The following is a 27,798-nucleotide window of genomic DNA, read 5'->3' on the forward strand; positions in this document are numbered from 1 at the left end:
TAAAGCCTCTAGGCTTTGCAATGAAGAAGTTTTTTTGTTTTCAGAGTGGGAAGGTGTGCTCATCCTCGGACATCGAGGGGATGAATGACTTGATGGCTTGGGTTCACAAGGAGGAAGTCACGGAGACCCAGCCCCGGTATAACATCCGCCGGAAAGAGCTCAAAAAGATCCACAAAGTTGCTCTCCTGGGTGATATATGGAATATGGATCAGTTGCTACTGCGTGGGAAGAACGTGAATAAAAGAGACAAGAGGAAAAGGTAATAGGCATTAAGGGCCTGCGTAGCCAGAGGGAGTCATTTTGTGTTTATGTAGTGAACTTAGATTGACCCCGCCCCTCCCTGAGGAAATTACTTGCAAAGCCTAGATAGATACAAGGGCATGTCAGGCCAGGTGAAGACATCCAATCAGTGGGATGCGCATATATCTACTAGGGTAAATTGAAATTCAGTTGGCCATCCGTATATTTACTAGGGTAAATTGAAATTCAATTGGCCACACAGAGAAAGCCCAGGCAGTTTTCTCTGTGTGTTGCAGACCTAGCATGATTGTGCAGTTTTCTCTGTGTATCACAATCTCATTGCCCACCTGTGTATAGCCCGGCTAAACGACCTCTAGAAAAGTCTGTGAGGCTGGGAGGGTTCATCTCTTTGCAAGAGACAGCCCTGAGCGGTCAGTTTGATTCTCGATGCTTGGGGCGAAATAAAGCATTGCTTGACCTTTGCTTTGTATCAGTCTCATTCCTTTGATTACGGGATTGTCCGGGAAAAAACAATGAGCACTGAGCCAGTATCAGGATTTCTGGGAAAAGCCTCTGGATGTAAGATCACGGGATCCTGTCTGTCTGATTGTGGAACTCCAGGGTATGGCCCACCGGGAAGGAGCTGGAGCAGCCATGCTCCCCAGGGCTAGAGTGGATGCGGGGATGCCCCTTCCCTCCACTGGTAGGTCGCCAGGGGGTTCAAGTCCCTATAAGCAGTCAGGGGGTTTGAGTCCCCCTAAGCTGTCACCAGGTGTTCGAGTCCCCCTAGGCAGCCAGGGGGTTCAAGTCCCCCTAGGCTGTCAGGGGTTTCGAGTCCCCCTAGAAAATCCCCACCTGTGGCAGGACCACTGGGCCTGCAGTTGTCTTTGTCTTGTTTTTTTTTGTTGTTGTTGTTGTTGTCTGTTGTGTTGTTTGCTGTGTTTGAAAAAATGGGGCAAGCAGAGAATGAGGGGACTCTGACTTTTAATGGGTATAACTGGAACTGACTGTGGTTAGTCTAACTCGAGACAGAGACTTTAAGGAATATTCCCAAGCAGCTGCTGAAACTCTCTTTGTTTTGGGGCAGTTCCTGTCTTCTATGGCCCGATGTGGACTGCCTAGCCCCTCCCCCTTGCTGGCAGGAGAGCATGGCATCTGAAGTGGAGTGGGCCCAGGTGGAACATGAAATATGTTAAGAAAGAGGTTACTAAACTGATGGTTAATTGTCTGTCTCAGGGTCTTAATGGGTAATTGTTAAAGTAGCTCTCAAAGTCTTTGGTATCCTGAAACTGTGAAAACATGAAGGTTTGCTTGAATGACAAATGGAATTAAATTTGTTGTACATCTAGGTCTTAACCAAATGGGATAAAATGCTAGAGCGTTGGTTGCTGGAACTGTTTTGTGCTTTTGAAATCTGCTGGTGAACATGTTTTGTACTTAACTGATTCATAAATTTGCCTTCTAAGAATTCTCTTGTAAAATGACTTCCGCCTTAAAGGAAATTCATATGGGTAGACTTTCAGGACAAATACAGGTCTTTGATATGTTAAAATCCTGGAACTAAAATGGGTAAGAATTGCCAGAAGTAAAAGCTGCATTCAGACTAAACCAGAATTAGTAACATGGGACTAGATGAACTGAAAGATTGTAATGTTGTATCTCTTGATGTTTTGTCTTATTTTAAACATTACTGGTTCTGTAGTGTTTGCTTTTCCAGGCTTGTTAAACTTTTTCTTAAGTTATCTGTAACTTACAGAGATGTAAAAGTAGTCATTTGTAAACAAATCAAGGTATTCAACTCTTTCTCTCTATCTGAACCCTCTGAAACCGAAAGGTCTCAGCAAGTATTCTTTCTTCCATGGCAATCAGTCATTTGCACAAGTTCAGTAAGAATCGGTTCTCCTTGTAACAAGACACCATTGGAAACACTGGTTATTTTACCAAGGCTTTGACTGGAATGTCATATTTGAAAAGATTCAGCTATGCCTAGACAGCTTAAAGGAACTAAGGTGGACTTTATAAAACCTGGAGCCTGAAAGCCCTTTGGTACTGTTGGCCTGATACCTTGCTTAGAGAGTTCCCAACAGCCTCCCCAGGCGAGTAAAGGATATAACTTCCTGGCAGATGCAGGAACCTCAGGATACTTTGGGGACCTCAGGAAGAGGAATTCGCCCAAATCGAGAGGTATTGCAGGCATGTCTGATGGCAAGTACGTGGCTTGGCTTCTGGCCTGGAGAGGCTACTATAAGTTCAACCTAGAGATTCCTTATGAGAAGTTCCAGCAAAGCAGATTCTAAAAGATTTATATGATCACTCACTGTTCTTGCAGAGCTTATGTAAGTAATTAGGCCAAGTTTGTTAAAACTGGACTTGTTTTTCAAATAAATTAGTCCTGATTTGGTTATCTCTGGAAATGAGGGCTATTTTAGAGAGAAAAATTATGTTTTAATAATACACCTTTATGGATGTTAACTTCTACATGTGATTGTCTTTAAATGCTTGTTTACCTAAGCTACACAACCTGAGGTAAACATCAGGGAAGTTGCATGATAGCTTGTTTAGATGATCTTGCTTTTGCCAGTCAGTCAGCTGCAGATATAGGGAGGAAACTTCAGAAAATTGAAGGATTGGAAGGGAAGAATGTGACTGAGTGAGTGGGACTAGTAGAAAAGGTGTTTAACAACAGGGATGCACAGGAGGAAGGTTTTGGCCTTACAATCTGGCAGGTAGAGGATGGTAAATGGAAGGAAAAGCCTAAGCACAGAGAAGGCAGGCAGGAAGACGTAGATTCAGATCAGTGTGCTTACTGTAAGGAAAAAGGGCATTGGGCCAGGGAGTGCCCCGAATGGAAGATGGCCATGCTGTCCTCCAGAGACTGAAGGGGCTGTGGTTCAGAGCCCCTCCCCAAACCTCAGGTAAAAACTGAAGTGGAGGGAAAATCAATTGAAACCTATGGGAAAACTATCTGAAGAGGAAGTCTTGGTACAAGGTGTGAATGGCATAGAAAGACATAAATGTACAACTGTGCAGATGTCTGTGGCAGCTGTAGATGAATACCTTCTTTACGAGCCAGTCTCAGAACCAGTGGAGACAAGAGAAGGGAGCCTTCTCCAAACCCTCCAGGAAACAATGGGGCCTAATCCTTATGCCATCCTCTCCCTCCTGGGCCCCCAAAGAACTGTTTATACCATCTTAGATCTCAAAGATGCATATTTCTGCATATCTTTAGCAAGGGAGTCTCAGCCCCTTCTTTGCTTTTGAGTGGCCCAATCCACAGGAAGGATTTCAAGGCCAACTCACCTAGACAGGACTTCCCCAAGGGTTCAAGAATTCACCCACTATCTTCAGAGAGGCCCTACATGAGGATTTGCATGAGTATAGAACCTCTAACCTGGGAGTCACTCTGTTACAGTATGTTGATAACTTGCTAATAGCCACTGAGGACTATGAGTCATGTTCGTGGGGATGGGAGCTCTCTTACAGATTCTGCAGGAAAAGGGTATTGGGTGTCAGCAAAGAAAGCACAGCTCTGTCAGAGCCATGCTACTTATCTAGGCTTTGATCTCCATGAGTTAGTGCGTTCACTGTCTGAGTCCAGGAAACAGGTGATCACCCAATACCCCCGCCCCACCACGTCCCAACAAGTGAGGGAGTTTCTTGGGATGGTGGGCTACTGTAGGCTGTGGATACTGCAGTCTACGGAGATTGCCTGACCTCTCTATGAACTGGCAAAATGTGGGCTCACTATGACAGAGTGGATGGCTGAGGCAGAAGGAGCATCTTGGGAATTACAAACAGCCTTACTGAGTGCCCCAGCATTGGCCATCCCAGAAGCCCTTCCAGTTGTATGTGGATGAAAAAGCAGAGGTGGCCAAAGGAGTTTTGACTCAGACTCTGGAGGCTTGGCAAAGGCCAGTATCATATCTTAGCAAGAAACTAGATCCAGTAGCAGCTGGGTTCCCCCTTGCCTCTGCATAATTGCTGCCATGGCCCTCCTGGTCAAGGATGCAAGTAAATTGACTTTGGGTCAAAATCTCATCTTGACCACCACCCACACTACCAAAGGCCTCCTCCAGAATCCACCAGACCGATGAGTGATGAACACCCGAGTGACAGGGTATCAGGGCCTCCTCCTCAACGAAACAAGAGTGAGCTTCCGGCCCCCAGTGGTGCTAAATCCAGCCACGCTGCTGCCAGTAGAGCTGGCTCACCACCTACATGACTGCGGGGAGGTCCTAACCCGAGTCACAGAAGTAAGGCCGGCCCTCAGAGACATTCACCTTCTGGATGCAGAGGTGACTCTGTTCATGGATGGGAGTAGTTACATGGTCAATGGAGAAAGGGATGCAGGGGCTGCGGTGGTTTCCCCTGAGCAGGAACTCTGGACAGCAGCCCTGCCACATGGAACATCGGTGCAAAAAGCGGAGCTGATTGTACTGCTGATGGCCAAAGGTAAAACTGCCAACATCTATATGGACAGCAGGTATGCCCTTGCTACTCTCCATATACATGGGGCTATTCATAAAGAAAGGAGCCTATTAACAGCAGAAGGAAAAAGAATTAAAAACAGAGAAGTAGTACTGGCTCTCCTCCCAGCTATTTGGGACTCAAAAGAGGTGGCCGTTATGCACTGCCCAGGACACTAAAAGGGGACTGATCTGACTTCAAAAGGAAACCAATTAGCAGATCAACCTGCAAAGCAAGCACCCCCAAAAAAACAGTGCAGGAGCTGGTTACACTTCTGGCTCCAGCCCTACCAGAAAAACTGAACTATTCAGAAGATTTAAAGTATTTACAAAAATGGCCTAAATTAGACCATGAGGGGAATTGGGCTAAGACTAAAACAGGAAAGTTAATTCTTTCTCGGAGACTAGGTAAGAACTTAGTAGGCCAGATAAATCAGGGTACTCATTTGAGGACATGAAAACTTAAGGAGCTTATAGGCAAGCAGTTCCAGGTTTCTAAATTAGGGCGTATGTTTCAGGATGTAGTTCATGGATGTGCTAAATGCCAGGGAGTAAATGCAGGAGGAACTAGAATGGGAAGAGGGAAAAGAGAAAGAGGTAAGGAACCAGGAATTTTTTTTTAATGTTATCATTTTTTAAATTTATTTTTTATTTCTTTTCAGCATAATAGTATTTATTGTTTTTGCACCACACCCAGTGCTCCATGCAATCTGTGCCCTCTATAACACCCACTACCTGGTACCCCAACCTCTACCCCCCTGCCACTTCAAACCCCTCAGATTGTTTTTTAGAGTCCATAGTGTCTCATGGTTCAACTCCCCTTCCAATTTCCCCCAACTCCCTTCTCCTCTCCATCTCCCCATGTCCTCCATGATATTTGTTATGCTCCACAAATAAGTGAAACCATATGATAATTGACTCTCTGAGCTTGACTTATTTCACTTAGCATAATCTCTTCCAGTCCCGGCCATGTTGCTACAAAAGTTAGGTATTCATCCTTTCTTTTTCTTTTTTTTTTTTTTTTAAAGATTTTATTTATTTATTTGTCAGAGAGTGAGTGAGAGCGAGCACAGGCAGACAGAGTGGAAGGCAGAGTCAGAGGGAGAAGCAGGCTCCCTGCGGAGCAAGGAGCCCGATGGAGGCCTCATACTCCATAGTGTATATGGACCACATCTTCCTTATCCATTCATCCATTGAAGGGCATCTTGGTTCTTTCCACAGTTTGGCAGCCGTGGCCATTGTTGCTATGAACATTGGGGTACAGATGGCCCTTCTTTTCACTACATATGTATCTTTGGGGTAAATACCCTCCTGTCACTGAGGGCACTTGGCGGTCTTCCCTCCTGAGGCTGGGCAGCAAGGGGTCTAGCGCCCAGGCTGGCTGAGCTACAAAACAAAATCCTCAGCTGCCTTTTGACCCACTCATAAGTCCCCATATAGGCCAGTTGAGAGACAGCTTTGATATGACTGAACCACATTTCAATAGTGACAGAAAAGAAATGAAGTATATACAGTATTTCACTTTATTTTTTAAGATTTTATTATTGACAGAGACACAGAGGGAGCGAATACAGCAGAGGGAGTGGGAGAGATGGAAGCAGCCCCCCACCACCAGCAGAAAGCCCGATGGGGGACTTGATCTTAGGACCCTGAGATCAGGACCTGAACCCAAGGCAGATGCTGAATGACTGAGCCACCCAGGCACCTCCAGTATTTTATATTTAATGGACATCTTTTTATACGATAATGTTATAAAAAAAGTCTAATCCCATAATAGATCAACTTCTGGGCTACAAATTCTTTCGATAAAATCCAATATATAATTTTTATCTGTGTCCACTTTGTATGTATGTTATTTACTGAATGGCTGTCGAAATAAATTTTGAATTGGGAAGATGGTTCTGTTTGTGATTAGGAAGACGTATTTCTCAAAATGTGTACTCTTCCTGTATTTATCGACATTCCATAATGCAAATAAAATCATCATGGTTTTAAGAATTTTGTGTTACTCCTGCTGTCTTTTATCATTGTGATGACATTAAGAAATTTTTTGGAATCACTAGAGTGTACACCTGAAAGTAATATAACACTGCATGTTAACTGGAATTAAAATAAAAACTTAAATTTTTATAAGTAGACAGATATACCCTTCCAGATATCAAAATGTATCTTAAATTTCCACAAATTACACAGTTACTAATGGCTGAAAGGATAGATGAATGAATGGGGTAGAGAAGAAAATGCCAAACACCCCAATATGGTGACATTTCATATTAGTAGGAAAAGGTGAATCATTCATAAGTGGTGAAGAAAGATCTGCTATTTATTTATTTATAATGGTATTAAATACTAATATTGATAATTGGTAATTCTTGATTTTCATATGATCTATAAATCTAATAAAATGAAAAAAATAATTTCATTATTTCATATAATATATATGAAAATATATCATATATAAACATGATATATTTATGTATAAGATATATAAAATATATTATTTCATATAAAATATATATAAAATACATAATGTACAAAAATAAAACTGTTCCTGTTTATTTGAATCCTGAGCTTCCTTTGGCTTAAAGTTTCTTGAAAATCAGAGTGAAGAATTACTTAAAAAGAATTCTTCATTATTTTAGTCCTCTTTTCCTATAATGCTTTCAAGAACTAAAATTTATTTAAATGCCAACCATGTGACTAGAACTGCAGTAGAGCTGTTGTATGTATATAACATTATTACATTTAACGTAAGGCACATTGATTGTGTGATGCCCCACCATTTTGTATACCAATAAGAAATCTTAAAAAATTCTGCCAATTATAGTTGTAAGACATTTTGAATTATAAATCACATTCCAATGTCAGAGATACTAAAAGGTGACAAAATGAGCCTCCTAGAATCATTGATATGTAGTATTCTTGTGAATATTTAAAGCATATCTGAGAAGTAGGCATGATTGTATCACTTTACCTAATGGGATTTGTACAGTAGTATCAATAGTAATAGTCATAATAATAATATGTAACAAACTTTGCATAGATCCTCATTTAAGCATGGTGACGAGGTCTCATGAGATACCTATTCTTTACTTTATTTTTATTAGTTTTTAGTAATCTCTGTAGCCAACATGAGGCTTGAATTCATGATCCTTGAGATCAAGAGTCACATGACCTTCAAACTGAGCAAGGCAGGAACATGAGCTAACTGTTTTTATCTCCATTATTTGATGAGGAAATTGAGGATAAGGCTGAGCCATAACTATTAAGTAGGTTGAGCTGAATCCTGAGGTCATGCTCTACCTAGTCAGATAGACTGCTCTTTTATTAGTATGGTGAATGATCACTAATAATTATTGTACTTTCTTCAAAAGAAAATGAAATCTTTGTTTTTGAGTCAAAGGAATAAGATGCTATTTAATGTTTACAATTACATGAATTAATTGCATGTTTTGAAATTGTGCACTATAATTTCCTAAAACATTCTTTCACTTTCATAGGACACCTCTCCATCTGGCCTGTACCATCGGCCATGCCGACATGGTAGATTTTCTTGTAGAGAGGAAATGCAAGCTTGACCTCTATGATGGAGACTATAGGACTCCTCTAATGAAGGTGTGTGGTAGCAGCTGTGTCTGCCTGAGGTGGATTTGATTTAATTACTTAGAATGAAAATTTATTGCAATTAAATGTAACTAATTGGTTGTAGCATGCTTGCTTTAAATTCCCAGAATTTACACTCTGTTTCTTGGGATACTACTGACAGGCTGTACAATACCAGGAAGAGGCATGTGTAACTACTCTTTTAGAACATGGGGCTAATCCAGATCTTACGGATAAGTTTGGCAATACTGCCCTCCACTATGCTGTTGCTGGTGAGAACACATCAATAGTAGAGAAGCTGATTTTATACCATGCAAATATTGAAGCAAGAAACAAGGTACGTCAACATTATTTATAAAGTATTCAAAATTTTAAAACACACACACACACACACACACACACACATATATATTTTAGCTACAAAACATTTATTTATGTATTTATTCCTATATGTAATAAATAATAAATACTGAATTCTATACATCAAGTCCTGTACCAGGGAAACAACTCCAAAGCCAGGGCAGGGAGGACTAGAGAACGATGAAGCCCACGGAAAGGGTAGAGTTCTGTTTCCCAGCCGCCCTTCCACCCCAGGAGGAGAATCTTCCCATTAGTGTTTGGGAGTGGATGGTGGGCTCAGAGCCCACAAAGGCTTGAAGGCCTGAGGGGAGTGAGGTGATGATGGAGGCTGGGTGCTGTGCAGGGGCTTAGGAAACGGGTGCTCTTGGGAAGGGGTGGGAGACCATGACCCAGTGGGGTAACTTGGGTGAGTTTGAGTGGGAGGAGAAAGCAGCAGGTTGCAGGCCCCGGGCACTGCAGGCCCCAAGGTTCTGAAGATGAGAGCACGGGGATCGGGTCCTGACATCCTCCAGGGGCATCTACTTGTGCTCATAGCCACTCTGCCTGCCATGTCCCACACTGGGGTCTCCCATTTCACAGAGTAGTTCCTGCTCAGCATTGTGTAGGTCCTCAGGGGGTAGTAGCTGTGCATGGGGAGTTGAGGGGGACCACACTCACTCTTCCATTTGTTATTTCTTTGACATGCCTTACCTCCTACCATTGCCCTTAAGGAAGCACTGTTGGTTGACATAGATAGGGTCAATTTTTCATACGTAGAAGCTCGAGCATTCCCTGAATGAAAATATTTTTAAATAACTTAATTGTCTAAGATTGGAAATACATTTTTTTAGGGACTGTAAATAAAGAAAGCAGGAAGAAAGCACATACGCAGACTTATAAGGAGAGAAGCATGTTCTTCACATAGCAAGAATTTTTCTTTCTTGACTGCTAACCCAAGTAGTAATTCTGAGTAATTTTACATGGAATATGCCTTATTCTGCTCTAAGACCATGATCTAGTTATAGGGATAGGGAAGTGATCTATGTTTCTATGATTCAGTTGATATTAATACTAGTCTTTGATACACTTTCATTCTTAAATGCAGCAATTATCTACAATTGATTATAGTTCTTAAGTTTTTGTTGACCCAAGTGTTGGTTTTCTTCAAGTTTTGAAAGAGGCCGGCTTTGGCTAACAGTGCTGTAAACTGTCAAGTCAGTTATTTGAAGTTTTAAGATTTCACTTTAATGAACTTTTTTAAAAAGAAAGATCTTATGTATTTGAGAGAGAACGTGAGAGTGCACACATGAGTAGGGAGGAAGGGCATAGGGAGAGGGAAAAGTAGGGGAGCCTGATGCAGGGCTGGATCCCAAGACCCCAAGAACAGGACCTGAGCCAAAGGCAGACACTTAACTGACTGATCCACCCAGATGCCCCACAGCTGCTCTTTTAATTCAGAGTCCATCTCCTTAGTGACCCATTTGGAGCAAGAGTGCTTTATGTTGACATCTGGGATCCTGATACCATTGATAGAAGAGAATCAAGCATGTTGGTATAACCTGGAGAAAAGCTTCACCTTTACTGGAAAGCTCTCAACACTGTATCCCTGAAACTCTAATTCTGAAATGTTAATGTTTGCCATGAAAGTATTGTAAAATGGGGATAAGCAAATTTAAACTGATTTCTTTTGCGCTAGAGATAATGTGCAGTTCTGTAATATTTCTCAAACATCGAGGATCATTGAATCTTTCTATTGAGGCACAATCCTCACGGATCATTGAATCTTTCTATTGAGGCACAATCCTCACCTTCCAGGAAGTATATGTTCTTTGGAATATAATTTAAGAAACACTACTCCGGAGATAATCCTTTAGGCTGTTAACTCAGTAAAAATACTTTCAGCTTTTACAGCTATGTTTTAGAGTTTGGAGATACAGAGATAAAATATAGTCCTTTCCCTCAAGAAGCTCTTGGTTTCGATGGGTACAATAAAATAAGTGGAGTATACAGTGGTAAATGCTGTGATAGAAGCCGAGATTCTTGGAACCGGTCAATGTTTGAAGTAAGATTTGGAGAATGACTACAGTTAATCTGTTGAAGAGGTGGAGGAGGGCTATTTAACTTAATTTAATTTATTTTATTTTTTCAAAAATATTTATTTATTTGAGAGAGTGAGAATGGGAGAGAGATGTGAGCAGAGGGGTGGGGAAGAGGGAGAAGGAGAAGCTGACTCCCCACTGAGCAGGGAGCCTGACGTGAGGCTGGATCCCAGAACCCTGGGCTCAGGACCTGAGCTGAAGGCAGACCCTCAGATTGAGCTGCCCAGGTCCCCTGAGGAGGGCTATTGCCAAGAGAAGGAGCAGCTGGTGAAAGAGAGGGGTGGGGGTGGGGGCGGGGGGGAGGGTAGGGGCGGTGTGAGGGGGTGGGGAAGACTGAGGGCTGGGGAAGGTGGGGGGTTGAGAGTACTTATGTATGTGTTTAAGGTTAGAGGATCCTTTATAGGTTTTAAAATTCAGTATGGAAATATGTAATTTTGTAAATTATAAATTGTTTTTACACTTTTACAGGTCGAATTCACACCATTTTTACTTGCTGTAAATGAAAACAACCACAAAATGGTGGAATTGTTAATTAGAGAAAAAGCAGATGTACATGTGGTTGATAAGTTTAAAAGGTACAGTAGTTGTTTTTTTTTAAACTTATATTGTTCTAGGGTGGTAATAAGTCAGAAAGATTAACTTAATAAGAAGAGGATAATTTATAATTACATAGTGAAAAATGTCGACATGTCATCAGTTAGGCAGAAAGCAATTATTCTGATGGGGCAACATGAAGAACAGTATACACAAAATTTATATTCTTTCATATTATTGACTGATGTGATCTGCAGTCTTTTTTTTTTTCTGCCATATGACTTTATGTTAGCTAAAAGGGTTTCATATTAGTTTTATTATAAAGTGTGGACTCCTTTTATTCTATGACACAGTATTAAACTTCTTAACCCTTTTATAGTATTTTTTAGAAACTTCTACTTTATATACATTTTCCTTAAAAGATGCATATTAAACATAAATAGGAGTTGTTTTATCTTTTGGATGACTCCTTGCTTTAAATTTTTTTGTAAAGAATACTGATGTTAGATGATCCCTAAGTGATTATTAATTACTATTACCAGATAGGGTGGGCTTATCATCCTTTTTCATGATATATCATGAAAAGGGATCATATATATATGTATATATGTATATGTATATATATATATAGTTTCCATTGGTAAGGGTAGAAGGATGAAATATAACTTTAATTGAATAGATTTTTCTTTTTGTGAGGACAAATCATAGGTTTATGATAAAGAGAAAAGAGATGGACTTTAGATAGACACAAGACTAGGCTTAATTCCTTTCCTACTTGCTGGGTATGTGACTCTGGAAACATTACTTATCATCATCAGATACGTTCTCTGATATGAAAAGGAGGATAATATATCCTTCAAGGGTTGTTGTGTGTAAATAATATCTTATATATATAGTATTTAATTTAGTGCCTAACCATGCTTATTTTAGTACCATTAACTGCAACTATGACTCTTTTATTATTGTTAGTATGAATGCTGTTATTTTAAGCCTGCAAGTAGATTTTTTGTTGTTTTATTTTTTTATTTTTAAAGATTTTATTTATTTATTTATTTATTTATTTTGAGAGAGAGAGGGAGCGAGCATGAGCAGGGAAAGGGGTTAGAGCAGGGAACCTCACTTCTAGGACCCCAAGTTCATGACTGAGCTGAAGGCAGACATTTAAATGACTGAGCCACCCAAACACCCCTGCAAATAACTGTTTTAAAAAAGATTTTATTTATTTATTTGACAGAGATCACAAGTAGCCAGAGAGGCAGGCAGAGAGGGAGGGAAAGCAGGCTCCACACTGAGCGGAGAGACCAATGTGGGGCTCGATCCCAGGACCCTAAGATCATGACCTGAGCTGAAGGCAGAGGCTTAACCAACTGAGCCACCCAGGAACCCCTGCAAATAACTTTTTATACAGACCTGTCCTCTAGAAGGCTTGGAAGTACACTGAATCAGCTTAAGGAAAAAAATGGGGAATTCTTTTTTAAAATCTTCACTCATTTAGTTAAGTGATCTCAGCATAGTTTCTTGTTCATAAAATGACTTTAAACTAGCAACTTCTACTATCATACCCAGGTGGGACAAGAGGCTTCTTTTTTGTCTTTTATTTTTAGCCATGGAGGTAATTTACAAAAATAAACACTTGAAGTTGTTAATGGTCAATTCTGTACTGACAGGAAAGATATTAACCTGGTAACGTATATGAAATTTGCTGTTTAGATAACCCTAAGTTCCTAAGGGTGAAGTTATGTCTCTGTTATTTTAGAACAGCCCTCATGTTTGCTGCACCTTCTAAATCTCCAGATATAGTCAGGCTTCTTCTTCAGCAAGGTGTTAATACCTCTTCTCGAGATGAACGTGGATGGACGGCAGGAGACTATGCTCTTTTTAGTGGATCTGATGGGTAAGTGTTTACATTAAAATGTCAGTTATTACTAAAGTGAAGTTTAAAATAATTGAACTCTTAGTTCTTATGTAACAGATGAGAGTTTGTAGTTTGATTCCGGCAATTTTGGGGCTGCAGTGAGTTAGCCCATGTCACTTGCCAGAAACCAAGACAAAGGCTAGACTAGTCAGCATTAGAAATGAGTGCAGGATTTTTTTTTTTTTTTTATCTCAGGACTATCGAGACCTTTATATTTAGGGATCGTAACTGTATCTGTTTCATTCCAAGGATAACTGTTATGCATGGGGTACAAAGAATGTTACATCTGTGTGTTTATTCCTTCCTGCCTCCCTCCCTTCCTCCCTCTCCTCCCTCCCTCTCCTCCTTTCCTTTCTTTGTAGATTTCATTTATAATTATTTCAGAGAGGGGCAGAGTAGGGACAGAGGAATAAGCAGATTCCCTGCTGAGCAGGGAGCCTGATGTGGGGCTCAATCCCAGGACCCCAAGACTGTGACCCGAGCTGAATGCAGATGCTTAACCAAGTGCCAAGTGAGCCACCTAGGTGCCCCATCATCACCCCCCACCCCACTAGTTACTTGGGTCCTGAGATGCTCAGTTTAGTAGAAAATCCTATCCTTTCCCTTGACGGTTATCTCCTATTCTTTCCCCTTTGAATTTTCCAAGAACCTAAGGAGTTCCCTAAGACCAAAGAGACCACCCTCTTTCTCAAGTCATTTGGAAGGAAAAAAAGGAAATTCTTATCATTCCCTTGTTTCCTTTGATTCTATTGCTGCAATATTGCTGTGTGGTGCCTTGGTGACTCAGTTGGTTAAGCGACTGTCTTTGGCTCATGTCATGATCCTGAGGTCCCAGGATTGAGTCCCACAGGTGGGCTCCCTGCTCAGAGGGGAGTCTTCTCCTTCTGACCCTCCCCTCTCTCATGTTCTCTCTCTCCCTCTCTCATTCTCTCTCTCAAATAAATAAATATCTTAAAAAAAAGAAAGAATGAAAAAAAAGAATTAATTTTTTGAAAGAGAGAGAGAGAGCAAGAACATGAGCATGAGCAGGGGGAGGGTTTGAGTAGGGAGCCAGATTTGGGCTCAATTTCAGGACCCCGAGATCATGACGGAGCTGAAGGCAGACACTTAAAGGACTGAGCCACCCTGGCACCCCTGCAAATAACTTCTTATACAGACCTGTTCTCTAGAAGGCAATTTTTCCCCCCTGTAGTCTGGTTATGATTAACCTTTGCTCCCAGGAAGCCCTTGCTGATCCACATTCTCCAGTCTTCATGGTGACCCACAATGAGACTTCAAAGTTACAACATTTTTTAGTTTATGACATATGCTTATATGCTCAGCTGCTATTCCAAGGCACCACACCCTGTTCTGGCCGCCAGGCCCCCTGGCTTTAATCATACACACCCTTCCCTTCACACTCAAAAGCCTTACATGAAGCCCATATGTTAGTGCAGACTTTCATAATGAAGTACAGCTCGAGGATTTTGCTTGTCTATCCTGCTAGCAGATGATAGTTGGGGCTCTTCTAAGCTGTTAAAGAGGTTCAAATAATGCTACAGGAAGAGCCTGGGCTTTCCCTTCCCCTTTGTTACTAGGCCTGTATCTCAAGCCTGATTTAAATCCTGCAGAGCGCCTTTTCTTATGAGGTGATGAAAGGTGTCATACTGACCTTCCCAGAGTGGTGGGCATCACCTTTCCCGTGAGGCCATGTTTTAATATTTCATTAAGTCCTCTTAACAACATTGTGAAATAAGGCAGTAAGATGCCTGTTTTATAGAGGAAGACTTGGAGACAGAGTGAAGTGGCTCCTCCAAGAGCAAATAGCTGTGATTATAGAGTTAGGACCACTGAATTAAAAACACGTTCCATTATGGCAAGCTAACACTACTAATTGCTAAATTACTACTTCATGACTAGTTCACCTTACTTTGAAGTATATAGGGTAATTTAAGTTTTTATATTAGCTCTGATATTATTTCAAATACACTTATGAATTTGATATATTTGGTAAATGTTTTTCATATCAGTATTAAAATAGTAACATTGTTTATCACCCTTCTTATATGTAGCAATCACCAAATAATTGCCAAACATACAGAAGAAAGACTTAAAAATTTTTCGCAAAATAACAATCCAGGTAAGACTTTTCAGAGTGAAGTACTTTTGGTGGTCACATAGAAGAAGTCAGAGTAAAAAAGTTTTGATAATGAAAGAATAGTGGGAAAAAAACCCAAAACCGTAAGTGTAAATTGTTAAGTTCACTTTCTTGCTTTCTTTCTCTTTCTCTCCCCCACCTCTTGATTTTACTTATTTGACACAGAGAAAGTGAGAGAGCACAGGCAGAGGGACAGGGAGAAGCTGATTTCTCACTGAGCCCAATGTGGAGCTCAATCCCAGGGTCCAGGGATCTTGACCTGAGCTGAAGGCAGATGCTTATCCAACTGAGCCACCCAGGGGCCCCTATTTTTTTTCCCTTTCTTAATATCTTTCAATTATTTTTTAAATTTCTTTTCAGTGTAACAGAATTCATTGTGTAAGCACCCCACCCCGTGCTCCATGCAATACGTGTCTTCCATAATACCCACCACCTGGATCCCCCCAACCTCCCACCCCCTGCACCTTCAAAATCCTCAGATTGTTTTTCAGAGTCCATAGTCTCTCATGGTACATGTCCCCCTCCAATTTCCCTCAACTCCCTTCTCCTCTCCATCTCCCCATGTCTTCCATGTTATTTGTTATGCTCCACAAATAAGTGAAACCATATGATAACTGACTCTCTCTGCTTGACCGATTTCACTTGGCATAATCTCTTCTAGTCCCATCCATGTTGCTACAAAAGGTGGGTATTCATCCTTTCTGATGGAGGCACAATACTCCCTAGTGAATATGGACCACATCTTCTTTATCCATTCATCCATTGAAGGGCATCTTGGTTCTTTCCACAGTTTGGCGACCGTGGCCATTTCTGCTATGAACATTGGGGTACAGATGGTCCTTCTTTTCACTACATGTGTATCTTTGGGGTAAATACCCAGTAGTGCAATTGCAGGGTCATAGGGAAGCTCTATTTTTAATTTCTTAAGGAAACTCCACACTGTTCTGCAAAATGGCTGCACCAACTTGCATTCCCACCAACAGTGGAAGAAGGTTCCCCTTCCTCCACATGCTCTCCAACACACGTTGTTTCTTATCTTGCTAATTTTGGCCAGTCTAACTGGTGTAAGGTGGTATCTCAATGTGGTTTTAATTAAATTATCCCTGATGGCTAGTGATGATGAACACTTTTTCATGTGTCTGATAGTCATCTGTATGTCTTCATTGGAGAAGTGTCTTTTCATGTCTTCTGCCCAGTTTTTGATATGGTTATCTGTTTTGTGTGTGTTGAGTTTGAGAAGTTCTTTATAGATCCTGGGTACTGTCGTATGCAAATATCTTCTCCCATTCCGTGGGCTGCCTCTCTGTTTTGTTGACTGTTTTCTTTGCTGTGCAGAAGCTTTTGATTTTGATGAGGTCCCAAAATTTCATTTGCACTTTTGTTTCCTTTGCCTTTGGAGACATATCTTAAAAGAAGTTGCTGTGGCCAGTGTTGAAGAGGTTACTGCCTATGTTCTCCTCTAGGATTCTGATGGACTCCTGTCTCATGTTGAGGTCTTTTATCCACTTCGAGGTTATCTTTGTGTATGATGTAAGAGAATGGTTGAGTTTCATTCTTCTACATATAGCTGTCCAATTTTCCCAGCACCATTTATTTTATTTTTTATTTTTTAAAAGATTTTAATTTATTTATCAGAGAGAGAGAGAGAGGGAGAGGGAGCAAGCACAGGCAGACAGAATGGCAGGCAGAGGCAGAGGGAGAAGCAGGCTCCCTTTTGAGCATGAAGCCCGATGTGGGACTCGGTCACACAATGCTGGGATCATGACCTGAGTCGAAGGCAGCTGCTTAACCAACTGAGCCACCCAGGCATCCCTCCCAGCACCATTTATTGAAGAGACTGTCTTTAAGCCAGCATTATCCTGATCCCCAAAGCTGGCAAAGAGCCCACTAAAAAGGAGAATTTCAGACCAATATCACTGATGATTATGGGTGCTAAGATTCTCAACAAGATCCTAGCAAATAGGATCCAACAGCACATTAAAAAGATTATCCACCATGACCAGGTGGGATTCATCCCTGGGTTGCAAGGATGGTTCAACATTCGCAAATCAATCAATGTGATAGAGCAAATCAATAATAGAAGAGAGAAAAAAGAACCACATGGTCCTTGCAATTGATGCAGGAAAAAGCATTTGACAAAATCCAGCATTCATTCCTGATTAAGACGCTTCAAAGTATAGGGAGAGAGGGAACATTCCTCAACTTCATAAAACCTATCTATGGAAAACCCACAGCAAATATCATCCTCAGTAAAATTGAATAAGAGCTCAATAATATAAAAATTGAATAAAAGCTCAATAAAATAAAATAAAAGCTCATAGCCTTCCCATTGAGATCAGGAACACGACAAGAAGGCCCACTCTTACCACTCTTGTTCAACATAGTATTAGAAGTTCTTAGCAACAGCAATCAGACAAAGAGAAATAAAAGGTATCCACATTGGCAATGAAGAAGTCAAACTCTCTCTCTTCGCAGATGACATGATACTTTATATGGAAAACCCAAAAGACTCCATCCCCAAACTACTAGAACTCATACAGCAATTCAGTAATGTGGCAGGATACAAAGTCAGTGTACAGAAATCAGTGGCTTTCTTATACACTAATAATGAAAACACAGAAAGGGAAATTAGAGAATCAATTCCATTTACTATAGCACCAAGAACCATAAGATACCTGGGAATAAACCTAACCAAAGAGGTAAAGGGTCTCTACTCAAGGAACTGCAGAACACTCATGAAAGAACTCAAAGAAGACATAAAAAGATGGAAGACCATTCCATGCTCTTGGATCAGAAGAATAAACATTGTTAAAATGTCTATACTGCCTCGAGCAATTAGAAAGACATTCCGATTAAAATTCCACCAGTATATTTCAAAGTCCTGAAGGAAATAATCCTAAAATTTGTATGGAATCAGAAGAGACCCCAAATTGCTAAAGAAATGTTGAAAAAGAAAAACAAAACTGGCTGCATCACATTACCTGATTTCAAGCTTTACTACAAAGCTGTGATCACGAAGACAGCATGGTACTGACATAAAAACAGACACATAGACCAGTGGAACAGAGTAGAGAAACCAGATATGGACCCTCAACTATATGGGCAAATAATCTTCAACAAAGGAGGAACAAATACACAGTGGGAAAAAGCCTCTCTCTCTCTCTCTCTCTTTTTTAAATTTACTTTTTATTTATTTTCAGCATAACAGTATTCATTATTTTTGCACCACACCTAGTGCTCCATGCAATCCGTGCCCTCTATAATATCCACCACCTGGTACCCCGACCTCCCACCCCCCGCCCCTTCAAAACCCTCAGATTGTTTTTCAGATTCCATATTCTCTCGTGGTTCACCTCCCCTTCCAATTTCCCCCAACTCCCTTCTCCTCTCTATCTCCCCATGTCCTCCATGCTATTTGTTATGCTCCACAAATAAGTGAAACCATGAGATAATTGACTGACTCTGCTTGACTTATTTCACTCAGCATAATCTCTTCCAGTACCGTCCATGTTGCTACAAAAGTTGGGTATTCTTCCTTTCTGATGGAGGCATAATACTCCATAGTGTATATGGACCACATCTTCCTTATCCATTCATCCCTTGAAGGGCATTAGTATCTTTCTTTATAGTCCAGTATTCAGAATTATTTAAGAATTTAAATACTGTCATGAACAATAGGAACAAATCCATGAGAGAGACCGGACTCCAGGAAATAAACTGAGGGATATGAAAGGGAGGGGCTTGGGGTATGGGGGAACTGGGTGATGAGTATTAAGGAGGGCACGTGTTGTGATGAGCACTCGGTGTTATACGCAGCTAATTAATCATTGAACACTACATCCGAAACTTACGATGTAGTATATGCTGGCTACTGAACATAATTAAAAAATAAAAGTGCCTCAGTGTGAACAATAACAAAAAAGGATTTTAATTGTAGGGAATTTAAAATATAAGGCATTATTGTCTGAAAAGAAATTATTATAATCATGACCCCTAAAATCCCTTATATCTTTGTGTAAATAAGAGAAAGATTTTTAAGTTAGTATGTTTTATATGTCCTCTTTAAGCATATTAAAACAAATTGAACTTGTTATGAAAATGGATCTTTTAAGTTTTACAAGTGGTTTACATTTAGTAAATATTATTACATACTGATTTGTTTCATTAAAAAAGGAGCTATCCTTAAAACTGGGAACTCTACAATACATTCCTGGTACCGTAAAGAAATGGCAAAAAATACGAACTGGAAAACTTAGCTAGTATGCAGCAATACCAGTGAGACTGTTTTTTTTTTTTTTTTCTTTAAAGGTGACCGTCTATGGTACAGAAATCAGAAAAGAAATGCCTTGAGAAGCATAGGTTGTTTTACATATTGTTGTATCAACAAGATCTCACCATTAACAACTATTTACTAATTTCTCATTAGTAAAAGAGAATGAGATATGTTGACTTTATTAGAGCAATGTTTTCTTCTGTTTGTTGCATAATTGTCATGATAGTGTAATTTAAAAAAAGATTTTATTTATTTATTTGACAGAGAGAAATCACAGGTAGGCAGAGAGGCAGGCAGAGGGAGGAAGGGAAACAGACTCCCTGCTGAGCAGAGAGCCCAAAGCAGGGCTCGATCCCAGGGCCCTGGGATCATCACCCGAGCCGAAGGCAGAGGCTTTAACCCACTGAGCCACCCAGGCACCCCAGGATAGTGTAATTTTGTTAGAACACGATACTCTGTTGCCATTAGTAAAGAGATTATTATAATAAAAATTCAAATGGGGCAACTGAGGCTCAACAGATTATAATAAATGCACAAAAATGGTTCACAAAAACAAAAATGCTACCATTGCTTCCTAGATGTGGCACCTAGTGCATTGTACAATCTGAAATGTATGAAGATACATTTAATTTAGTAGACTTTTATCAAAGAAAGCTGTTGGTTGGTTTGGTTTTGCAATTTACTCATTTTCATTTGTTCACTTAGCAAATAACTATCAAGTGTCTTTTAGCTACTGTTACTCTGATGTAGAATACAAACATTCAAAAAACACAATCCTTGCCCTCCAGAAGTTTGTTATTATCATTGTCATTTTTATTATTTACTCTATTTTCACTATTTTATTTTTATTATTTAGTTTATTCCATGCTTAGTATGGGCCAGAGTCCCCTAATGTTTATAATTCTCATTGTTATGTTTTTATTGGTATTTAATATGTAAGTCGATAGTATGCAGACTGAGTAGTAAGTTTGCCAGGTAAATAAGCAGAAGAACCATGTTTGGCAGGAGGAACGTCCATCGAGATTACATGTTTTGCAGAGGGAACAGCAGTGCGGACGCTCAGATGTATGAGTGAACTTCGGAGCACTTAGGAGCAGTTCAGTTTTGCTGGTGCAGAAAGTGTGCTATGGGAATGGTTGGAATGAGTGAATACTTAGCTAAGGCAAGCTAATGAAAGTTTTTCAGTACCATGGAAAGGTGTAGATTTTACCCTGTAGACCTTGGGAAATTTATCAGGTCAAATGCTTTTAGCTGCAAATTAACAGGTGACTTATAATAGTGACTAAAATGGGCCCACCTGGGTGGCTTAGTCATTATGCATTGACTCTTAGTTTCAGCTCAGGTCACAGTCTCATGGGTCATGAGATCAAGCCCCAAGCTCAGCATGGAGTCTACTTGACGATTCTCTTCCTCTGCCATTCTCCCATTTGTGCACTCTCTCTAGTATGCGTTCACTCTCTCTCAAATAAATATATCTAAAAAAAGCAAACCAAACAAAACAGGGACTAAAACAGTAGGAACCAGAATTGGTTTGATGGATCAGTGATGTCTCCAGGATCCCAGTTGTCTATGCCGTTTCCTGATTGGCTAATTAGCAACAGTTAGAGGCATATTCTCATATGACAATATCCATTGACTGGAAGGACTGTTTTTCTTTATATGTTTCTTTTCTTTTTTTTTTTTTTAAAGATTTTGTTTATTTATTTGACACAGAGAGACAGACAGAGAGGGAATACAAGCAGGGGGAAGCGGCAGAGGGAGAGCAGGCCTCTTGCTGAGCAGAGAGCCTGATGTGGGGCTGGATCCCAGGACCCTTGAATCATGACCTGAGCCGAAGGCTGACGCTTAACAACTGAGCCACCCAGGCACCCCTATATGTTTCTTTTAAATAGGAAGAAAACTCAGAGGCTTGCAGCAACTTTCCTCTAACATCTCATAAGCTTGGTTATATCACATGCTTGTTCCTAAACCAGCCACTGGTAAACCAGGTACTGTGATTAGCTTAGAATAATCCTTTTTCCTTTTGAAGCTGGGGTAAGGCCACCTTCTTCGTGTTTGGGACAATAAATATCCAAATAAAGTTGTGGTTTTCCAGCAAGAATGAAGACTATGGCACGGTTATTGGGGAGGGAGCCAGCAGTACTTGATGCAGAGACTCACTGGAGAATGTGAAGCAGAAGGGTAACAAGATTAGATTTGAATTAGGGCCTTCTGGTTGTGGCACAAAATAGTGATCACCAAGCTTTTTCTCTAAAGGGCCAGACAGTGAATATTTTAGGCCCTGTGGTTTTTCAACTACAAATACCACTATAGTGTGAAAGCAGCCATAGCAATACATAGGTGAATAGAAGAGCCAACCATCTGGTACTGTAAATAAAGTTTTATGGGGGCACAGGCACGTGACTGGTCTGACTTGGCCTGTGGCCATAGTTTGGTCACCCCTCATGTGGAGGATAGATTGGAAAAAAACCATGTAGAGATACTGGAAGATAAAGGACGCTTATATTTCCTTAGTCTAGTATCAGTCCATTATGAAATGTTCTCTCCTCTATACTGAAAACATCAGGAGGCTCAATTTATTCAATTTACAATGTTGTTCTTTTTCTAGGCCTTATCTTTCTGATTTTTTAAAAATTTAAAACTTTTCAAAAGATTTTATTTATTTGAGAGAGAGCACAAGTGGGGCAGAGGGGCAGAAGGAGAGGGAGAAGCAGACTCCCCATTGAGCAGGGAGCCTGGTATGGGGCTTGATCCCAGGACCCTGAGACCATGACTTGAGGTGAAGGTAGATGCTTAGCTGAGTCACCTAGGTGCCCCCTTTCTCATTTGTTTTGCTTAAAAACTTTTTATTCATTTAAGAAATAACATTAGTTGGTGGCTTTTTTTTTTTCTTCTGGAAGTCATCAGTTAGGAGCTCATGTTTGTGTAGGGCAGTGGCAGGGGAAATATAAAGCAATGAGAGAAAAGAAGTATAGTTAATACAGTTTCATGATTATTGAATGTAGAAAGAGGAGAGAGGGGAATGCCTGGGTGGCTCAGTTATTTAGTAGCCGCCTTCAGCTCAGGTCATGATCCCAAGGTCCTGGGATAAAACCCCACATTGGGGTCCCTGCTCCATGGGAAGCCTGCTTCTCACTCTCCCACTCCCCCTGCTTGTGTTCCCTCTCTCTCTGTGTCTCTCTGTCAAATAAATAAATAAAATCTTAAAAAAGGGGAGGGGGAAGAAGAAATCTTAGAAGAGTCATACATTTCCAGGTTGTACACTAACATTTAAACTGGCCATGAAGAATGAGTAGGACTTTATCGGAGTGCAGTGGGAATAGGGAAGACCAGGTATTTTCTGTATATGTTGAATTTGATGGAATATCCATGTAGTATATTTTTAGTAATTGGATAATTGAATACTAGGAGTTTCTAGCTGGATATAGAACATCAAGTTTGGAGGTGCTTATTTGAAATAAACTGATTAGAATTATTAGGCAAAGTCATAGCTCGGACAAAGATTGAGCTTGTCCATGATGGAAAACATATAGAAATAGACGAAGGCCAGTGAACAAAGCCTGGGAATACCAATATATAAAGAGTGGATGGAGGTGTAAGACTTGGTAGAGAAGACTGAGAAGTGGCTGGGGAAACTTAGGATAAGAAATTAGAGGAAATGTTGTTGAAAAATTTGAAAAAAAATTTCATGGAGTATTAATTGTATCAAATAAAATCACTAAAAAAAGTTGGATTTAACTTTTAAAAGTCCTTACCAAAAATGGTAAAGGAACCATTTTTGAGTTGTAAGGTCTATTATTTATGTGACTGGTACATTCTGTGTCCAAATATGGAAAAATAACACATCAAGTAAGGTCTTCCCTAACTTTTTCTAACTGCAGTATCTACCTGGACAGGGTCAAGGGGAAATGGTCTAGCCTGGTGAGTAGAGTGGCCAACATTTTCCCATAATTGTCAAAACCTAGGGGTCAAGTGTGAGGAAAAGTGTTGTCTTTCTTACTTTTTTTGTTTAGAGGTACTTGAGCTTTTCTTCAAGTCCCTGGTACATTCTCCTGGATTAATACTAGGGCCACAATCTGGAAGCAATAGGCAGGAAGTCACTGTCAGGCCCTATCTTTGAAATGGAATCACGATGCAGCTGTATTTTGACAATTTTAAATTTTGATCAGAAATATTTTACACAGACCAGCAGTTTGGGAGAAACTGACCCCTTCTAAGTATTTTATTGCAGAAAATTAGTATAATATCAAGGAGGAAATATAAGGTGATATGCTGACTATACTAGTTCTCATTTGCCAGGGATTCTGTGTCAGTAAAAAATGTCAGTACTGGACTATTTTTGTTAGTGCTGTCTCTCTCCATCCTCTTTCATTTGCCTTCTTCTGATATCTCTACTTTTACTGATCATTTTTTAAAATTTATTTTTTATTTATTTTCAGAAAAACAGTATTCATTATTTTAGCACCACACCCAGTGCTCCATGCAATCTGTGCCCTCTATAATACCCACTACCTGGTACCCCAACCTCTACCCCCCGCCACTTCAAACCCCTCAGATTGTTTTTTAGAGTCCATAGTCTCTCATTGTTCATCTCCCCTTCCAATTTCCCCCAACTCCCTTCTCCTCTCTAACTCCCCATGTCCTCCATGCTATTTGTTATGCTCCACAAATAAGTAAAACCCTATGATAATTGACTCTCTCTGCTTGACTTATTTCACTCAGCAGAATCTCTTCCAGTCCCGGCCATGTTGCTACAAAAGTTGGGTATTCATCCTTTCTGATGGAGGCATAATACTCCATAGTGTATGTGAAGCACATCTTCCTTATCCATTCGTCCGTTGAAGGGCATCTTGGTTCTTTCCACAGTTTGGCGACCGTGGTGGCCATTGCTGCTGTAAACATTGGGGTACAGATGGCTCTTCTTTTCACGACATCTGTATCTTTGGGATAAATACCCAGTAGTGCAATTGCAGGGTCATAGGGAAGTTCTATTTTTAATTTCTTGAGGAATCTCCACACTGTTATCCAAAGAGGCTGCACCAACTTGCATTCCCACCAACAGTGGAAGAGGGTTTCCCTTTCTCCACATCCCCTCCAACACATGTTGTTTCCTGTCTTGTTAATTTTGGCCATTCTAACTGGTGTAAGGTGATATCTCAATGTGGTTTTAATTTGAATCTCCCTGATGACTAGTGATGATGAGCATTTTTTCATGTATCTGATAGCCATTTGTATGTCTTCATTGGAGAAGTCTCTGTTCATATCTTCTGCCCATTTTTTGATATGATTGTCTGTTTTGTGTTTGTTGAGTTTGAGGAGTTCATTATAGATCCTGGATATCAACCTTTTTTCTGTACTGTCATTTTCAAATATCTTCTCCCATTCCATGGGTTGCCTCTTTGTTTTTTTGACTGTTTCCTTTGCTGTGCAGAAGCTTTTGATTTTGATGAAGTCCCAAAGAATTTCATCTGTAAAGAAAGCACTAAGGAATACTGTCTTGGAATCTATCACTATTGGAACACATTTCTACCATATGTTTATTTCCTTCAAAGGTAACAGGCTACCCCATCTAAAATGTATTTCATATTTTGTTGTTTCTTATGGTAAATTTCTTTGTAGCTGTACCACAGTGACAGAGTTAGTGATGATATTTAGCCAAGATTGAAAGCATTTTCCGGATTATCGGAAATTTTAATGTGACATGCTTTTGTATTTTTTCAGAATTTGGTAAACTGTGCCTTAACAAGAATATGTGGCCGATTAGATTGACAAGTTTTTAACCACCTATGTATATAAGATAACTCACTTTGTTTTCCCCCAAATGAGTTCTGTTGATCTCTAATGATCAAATCCACTATTTTCAGGCTGGAGTGGATAACTCATCCTACATTTTGACTGTAGTATTTCTGAGTTTTTGAGCAGTTTGTCAACAACTGCCTTTAATAGGTGAACTGTTTCTAATTCTTAAGAAATTAAGAAAACGAGTGGAAACAAAAATCTCTATAACCAATAGTGTGTTATTATACTGTGTATGATAGTTATATATTTTTCTATAATTATCCCAGTTACCTTATCGATTCATAACTACAATAGAAGTGAATTAAGCCCTATTAAGTTGCAGAAAATTTATGTGACCTTTTAGTTTTTTTATAGGAACTTTTATACTGTAGGACATATTGGTAACCATCAGAATTCTCTTTTTTTTTCCCCCAATTAAAATACGATTGTTACTTGTTTCACATTATTTTCTGACATTATTTCATCCATTCCTTTTATGCCTTTATTCAAATGGATATAGAAATACAGCAGTCTCCCAGGCAAATACTAAGAAAAACAGATTCAAGGAAAGGTGTTCTGTGAAATAACCTTCTAACTGTAATCGTGTCTTAAAACATCAACCTTAATCATAAAAATTGCATATAATGCATCGGTATTAGAGGCCCCCAAAATGACACCCAGGTTTGGTTATTCACTGGAGGAACTCGCACGTCTCAGCATATTTGTACGCATGTCTGTGGATTATTATGGTGAAATGATACAAAGCAAAATCAGCAGAGAAAAGGTGCCTGGAGTGAAGTCTAGAGGAAGCCAAGTGCAGGCTTCTAAGAATCCTCTGCCTATGGGTGTACTTAATTTTTCCAGCATCAAATCATGACAACTCGTGTGAGATGTTGTCTGCCAATACAAGAATCTTATAGATACTCAGTGCCTGAATTTTTCTTTAAGTGATAATCATGTAGGCATCTTCTCCCTAGCATATATCAAAATTCTGGTTCCCAGAAGGAAATCAAGTAATAAGTACTAGATAAATCACCTGGTTTGTACCAACACTTAGCAGTCTCAATGGATACCTTTTGTTTTTTTCCTTCACAGTAAATAGGCCTCATTTTTTACAGCATTTTCAAGTTCATTGCGCAATATAGCAGAAAGTACAGAGAGTTTCCATTTACCGCATGTTCCTCTACACGTGTAGCCTTCCTTGTTGCTAACATCCTGAACCACAGTGGTACATTGTTTTATTTATATTAGCTCATCTTTACTGTCCACATCCATAATTTACATCAGGGTTCATTCTTGGTGTTGTACATTCTATGGGTTTTAACAAATGTGTGATGACATGTATCTATCATGTGGTATCACATAGAATAGTTTCACTGCCTTAAAATTTCTCTGTGCTGTGCCTGTTCCCCTTGCTACAACCCTTAACTCCTAACTTAAAAAGTTTTACTTTTACCAGAATGTCATATAGTTGCAATCATACAGTGGATATCTTCTTGAATTTTTTAAAAATTAAAATTCCGAGGTAATTGAATATAGTGATTCAAGATAATCTTTGTCCTTTGTTATGTTCATCAGTGTAGGATCTAATGACATATGCCTTACAGACTGAAAAAGTGTGATTTCTACAGACGTTTGTCACATAGTGGGGAATATTGAGAACAATGACATCATATCCTGCTACCTAGCCAAATCACTGGTACCATTCTGGTCTAAGAGGTGGATCCAGATAGACTCTCCAGCAATAAAAATAGGTCATCTCAAGAGAACCAGAATCATTAAAATCACTAAAAGCATTCATACTTACCTTGCAATTGGAAATAAGGCCAGAGAGAGTCTGTTTGCTATGTTTTGCCATGCTGCAAAGTAGAGTGGCTGTAGACCAAACTTTGTGATGAGGTGTTTCACCCCAAACTTAACAGCCCCTGCTGGAGGTCTGGAGAAGTTCTGTTGTGTTATAGCGAAATAAGTATAGTCTCTTTTAACTGCGTCTCATAGTGAAAGTCCTGAAGAATTCAGAAGAATCCTGACATTGTCAGTCTATGATGATGATTCTGCTAATGACACCATTTTCTGTCAGTCTCAAGGGTTTGGTTAAAATTGTGGTCATTATAAACATCCACTTGTAGGTATCAAATTCTGATAAATAGCATTCTTTTCTTCCATTTGGTAAATGTAGAGGAGAAAGTAAGATTTCTTAGCGAGTTAACTGCCTACCAATAGTATAATTAATATTCACTCCAGTGTGGTTGCCAGGTATGGTCCTGAAGAATACTTTTTAACACAACATCAGTCTTAGACTTTGAATATTCTGTATTTCTCTGTTGTTGATTTAAATGTATTTTGCTTTTTTCTTTACAGAGAATAAGTCTTCTGAAGAAGACTTTATAACCAGGTAGGATTTTTGTGGATTT

The 27,798-nt window shown here is 39.8% G+C and overlaps 1 protein-coding gene across 1 annotated transcript; it reads left to right on the forward strand.

Annotated features, from left to right (window-relative positions):
* Positions 1 to 20: 20 nt before the first annotated feature.
* LOC309857984 (uncharacterized protein) lies at positions 21 to 27,783 on the forward strand (the record flags this gene model as incomplete). Its single annotated transcript, XM_082750673.1, has 7 exons — positions 21 to 259; positions 8,207 to 8,321; positions 8,473 to 8,646; positions 11,216 to 11,322; positions 13,038 to 13,175; positions 15,248 to 15,315; positions 27,746 to 27,783. 7 exons carry the CDS (start codon positions 21 to 23, stop codon positions 27,781 to 27,783), a joined length of 879 nt encoding a protein of 292 aa, XP_082606799.1.
* Positions 27,784 to 27,798: the final 15 nt, after the last annotated feature.

The sequence above is a fragment of the Mustela nivalis genome, assembly GCF_964662115.1.
Source record: "Mustela nivalis genome assembly, contig: HAP1_SCAFFOLD_1653, whole genome shotgun sequence".
In the NCBI taxonomy this organism is placed as follows: domain Eukaryota; kingdom Metazoa; phylum Chordata; class Mammalia; order Carnivora; family Mustelidae; genus Mustela; species Mustela nivalis.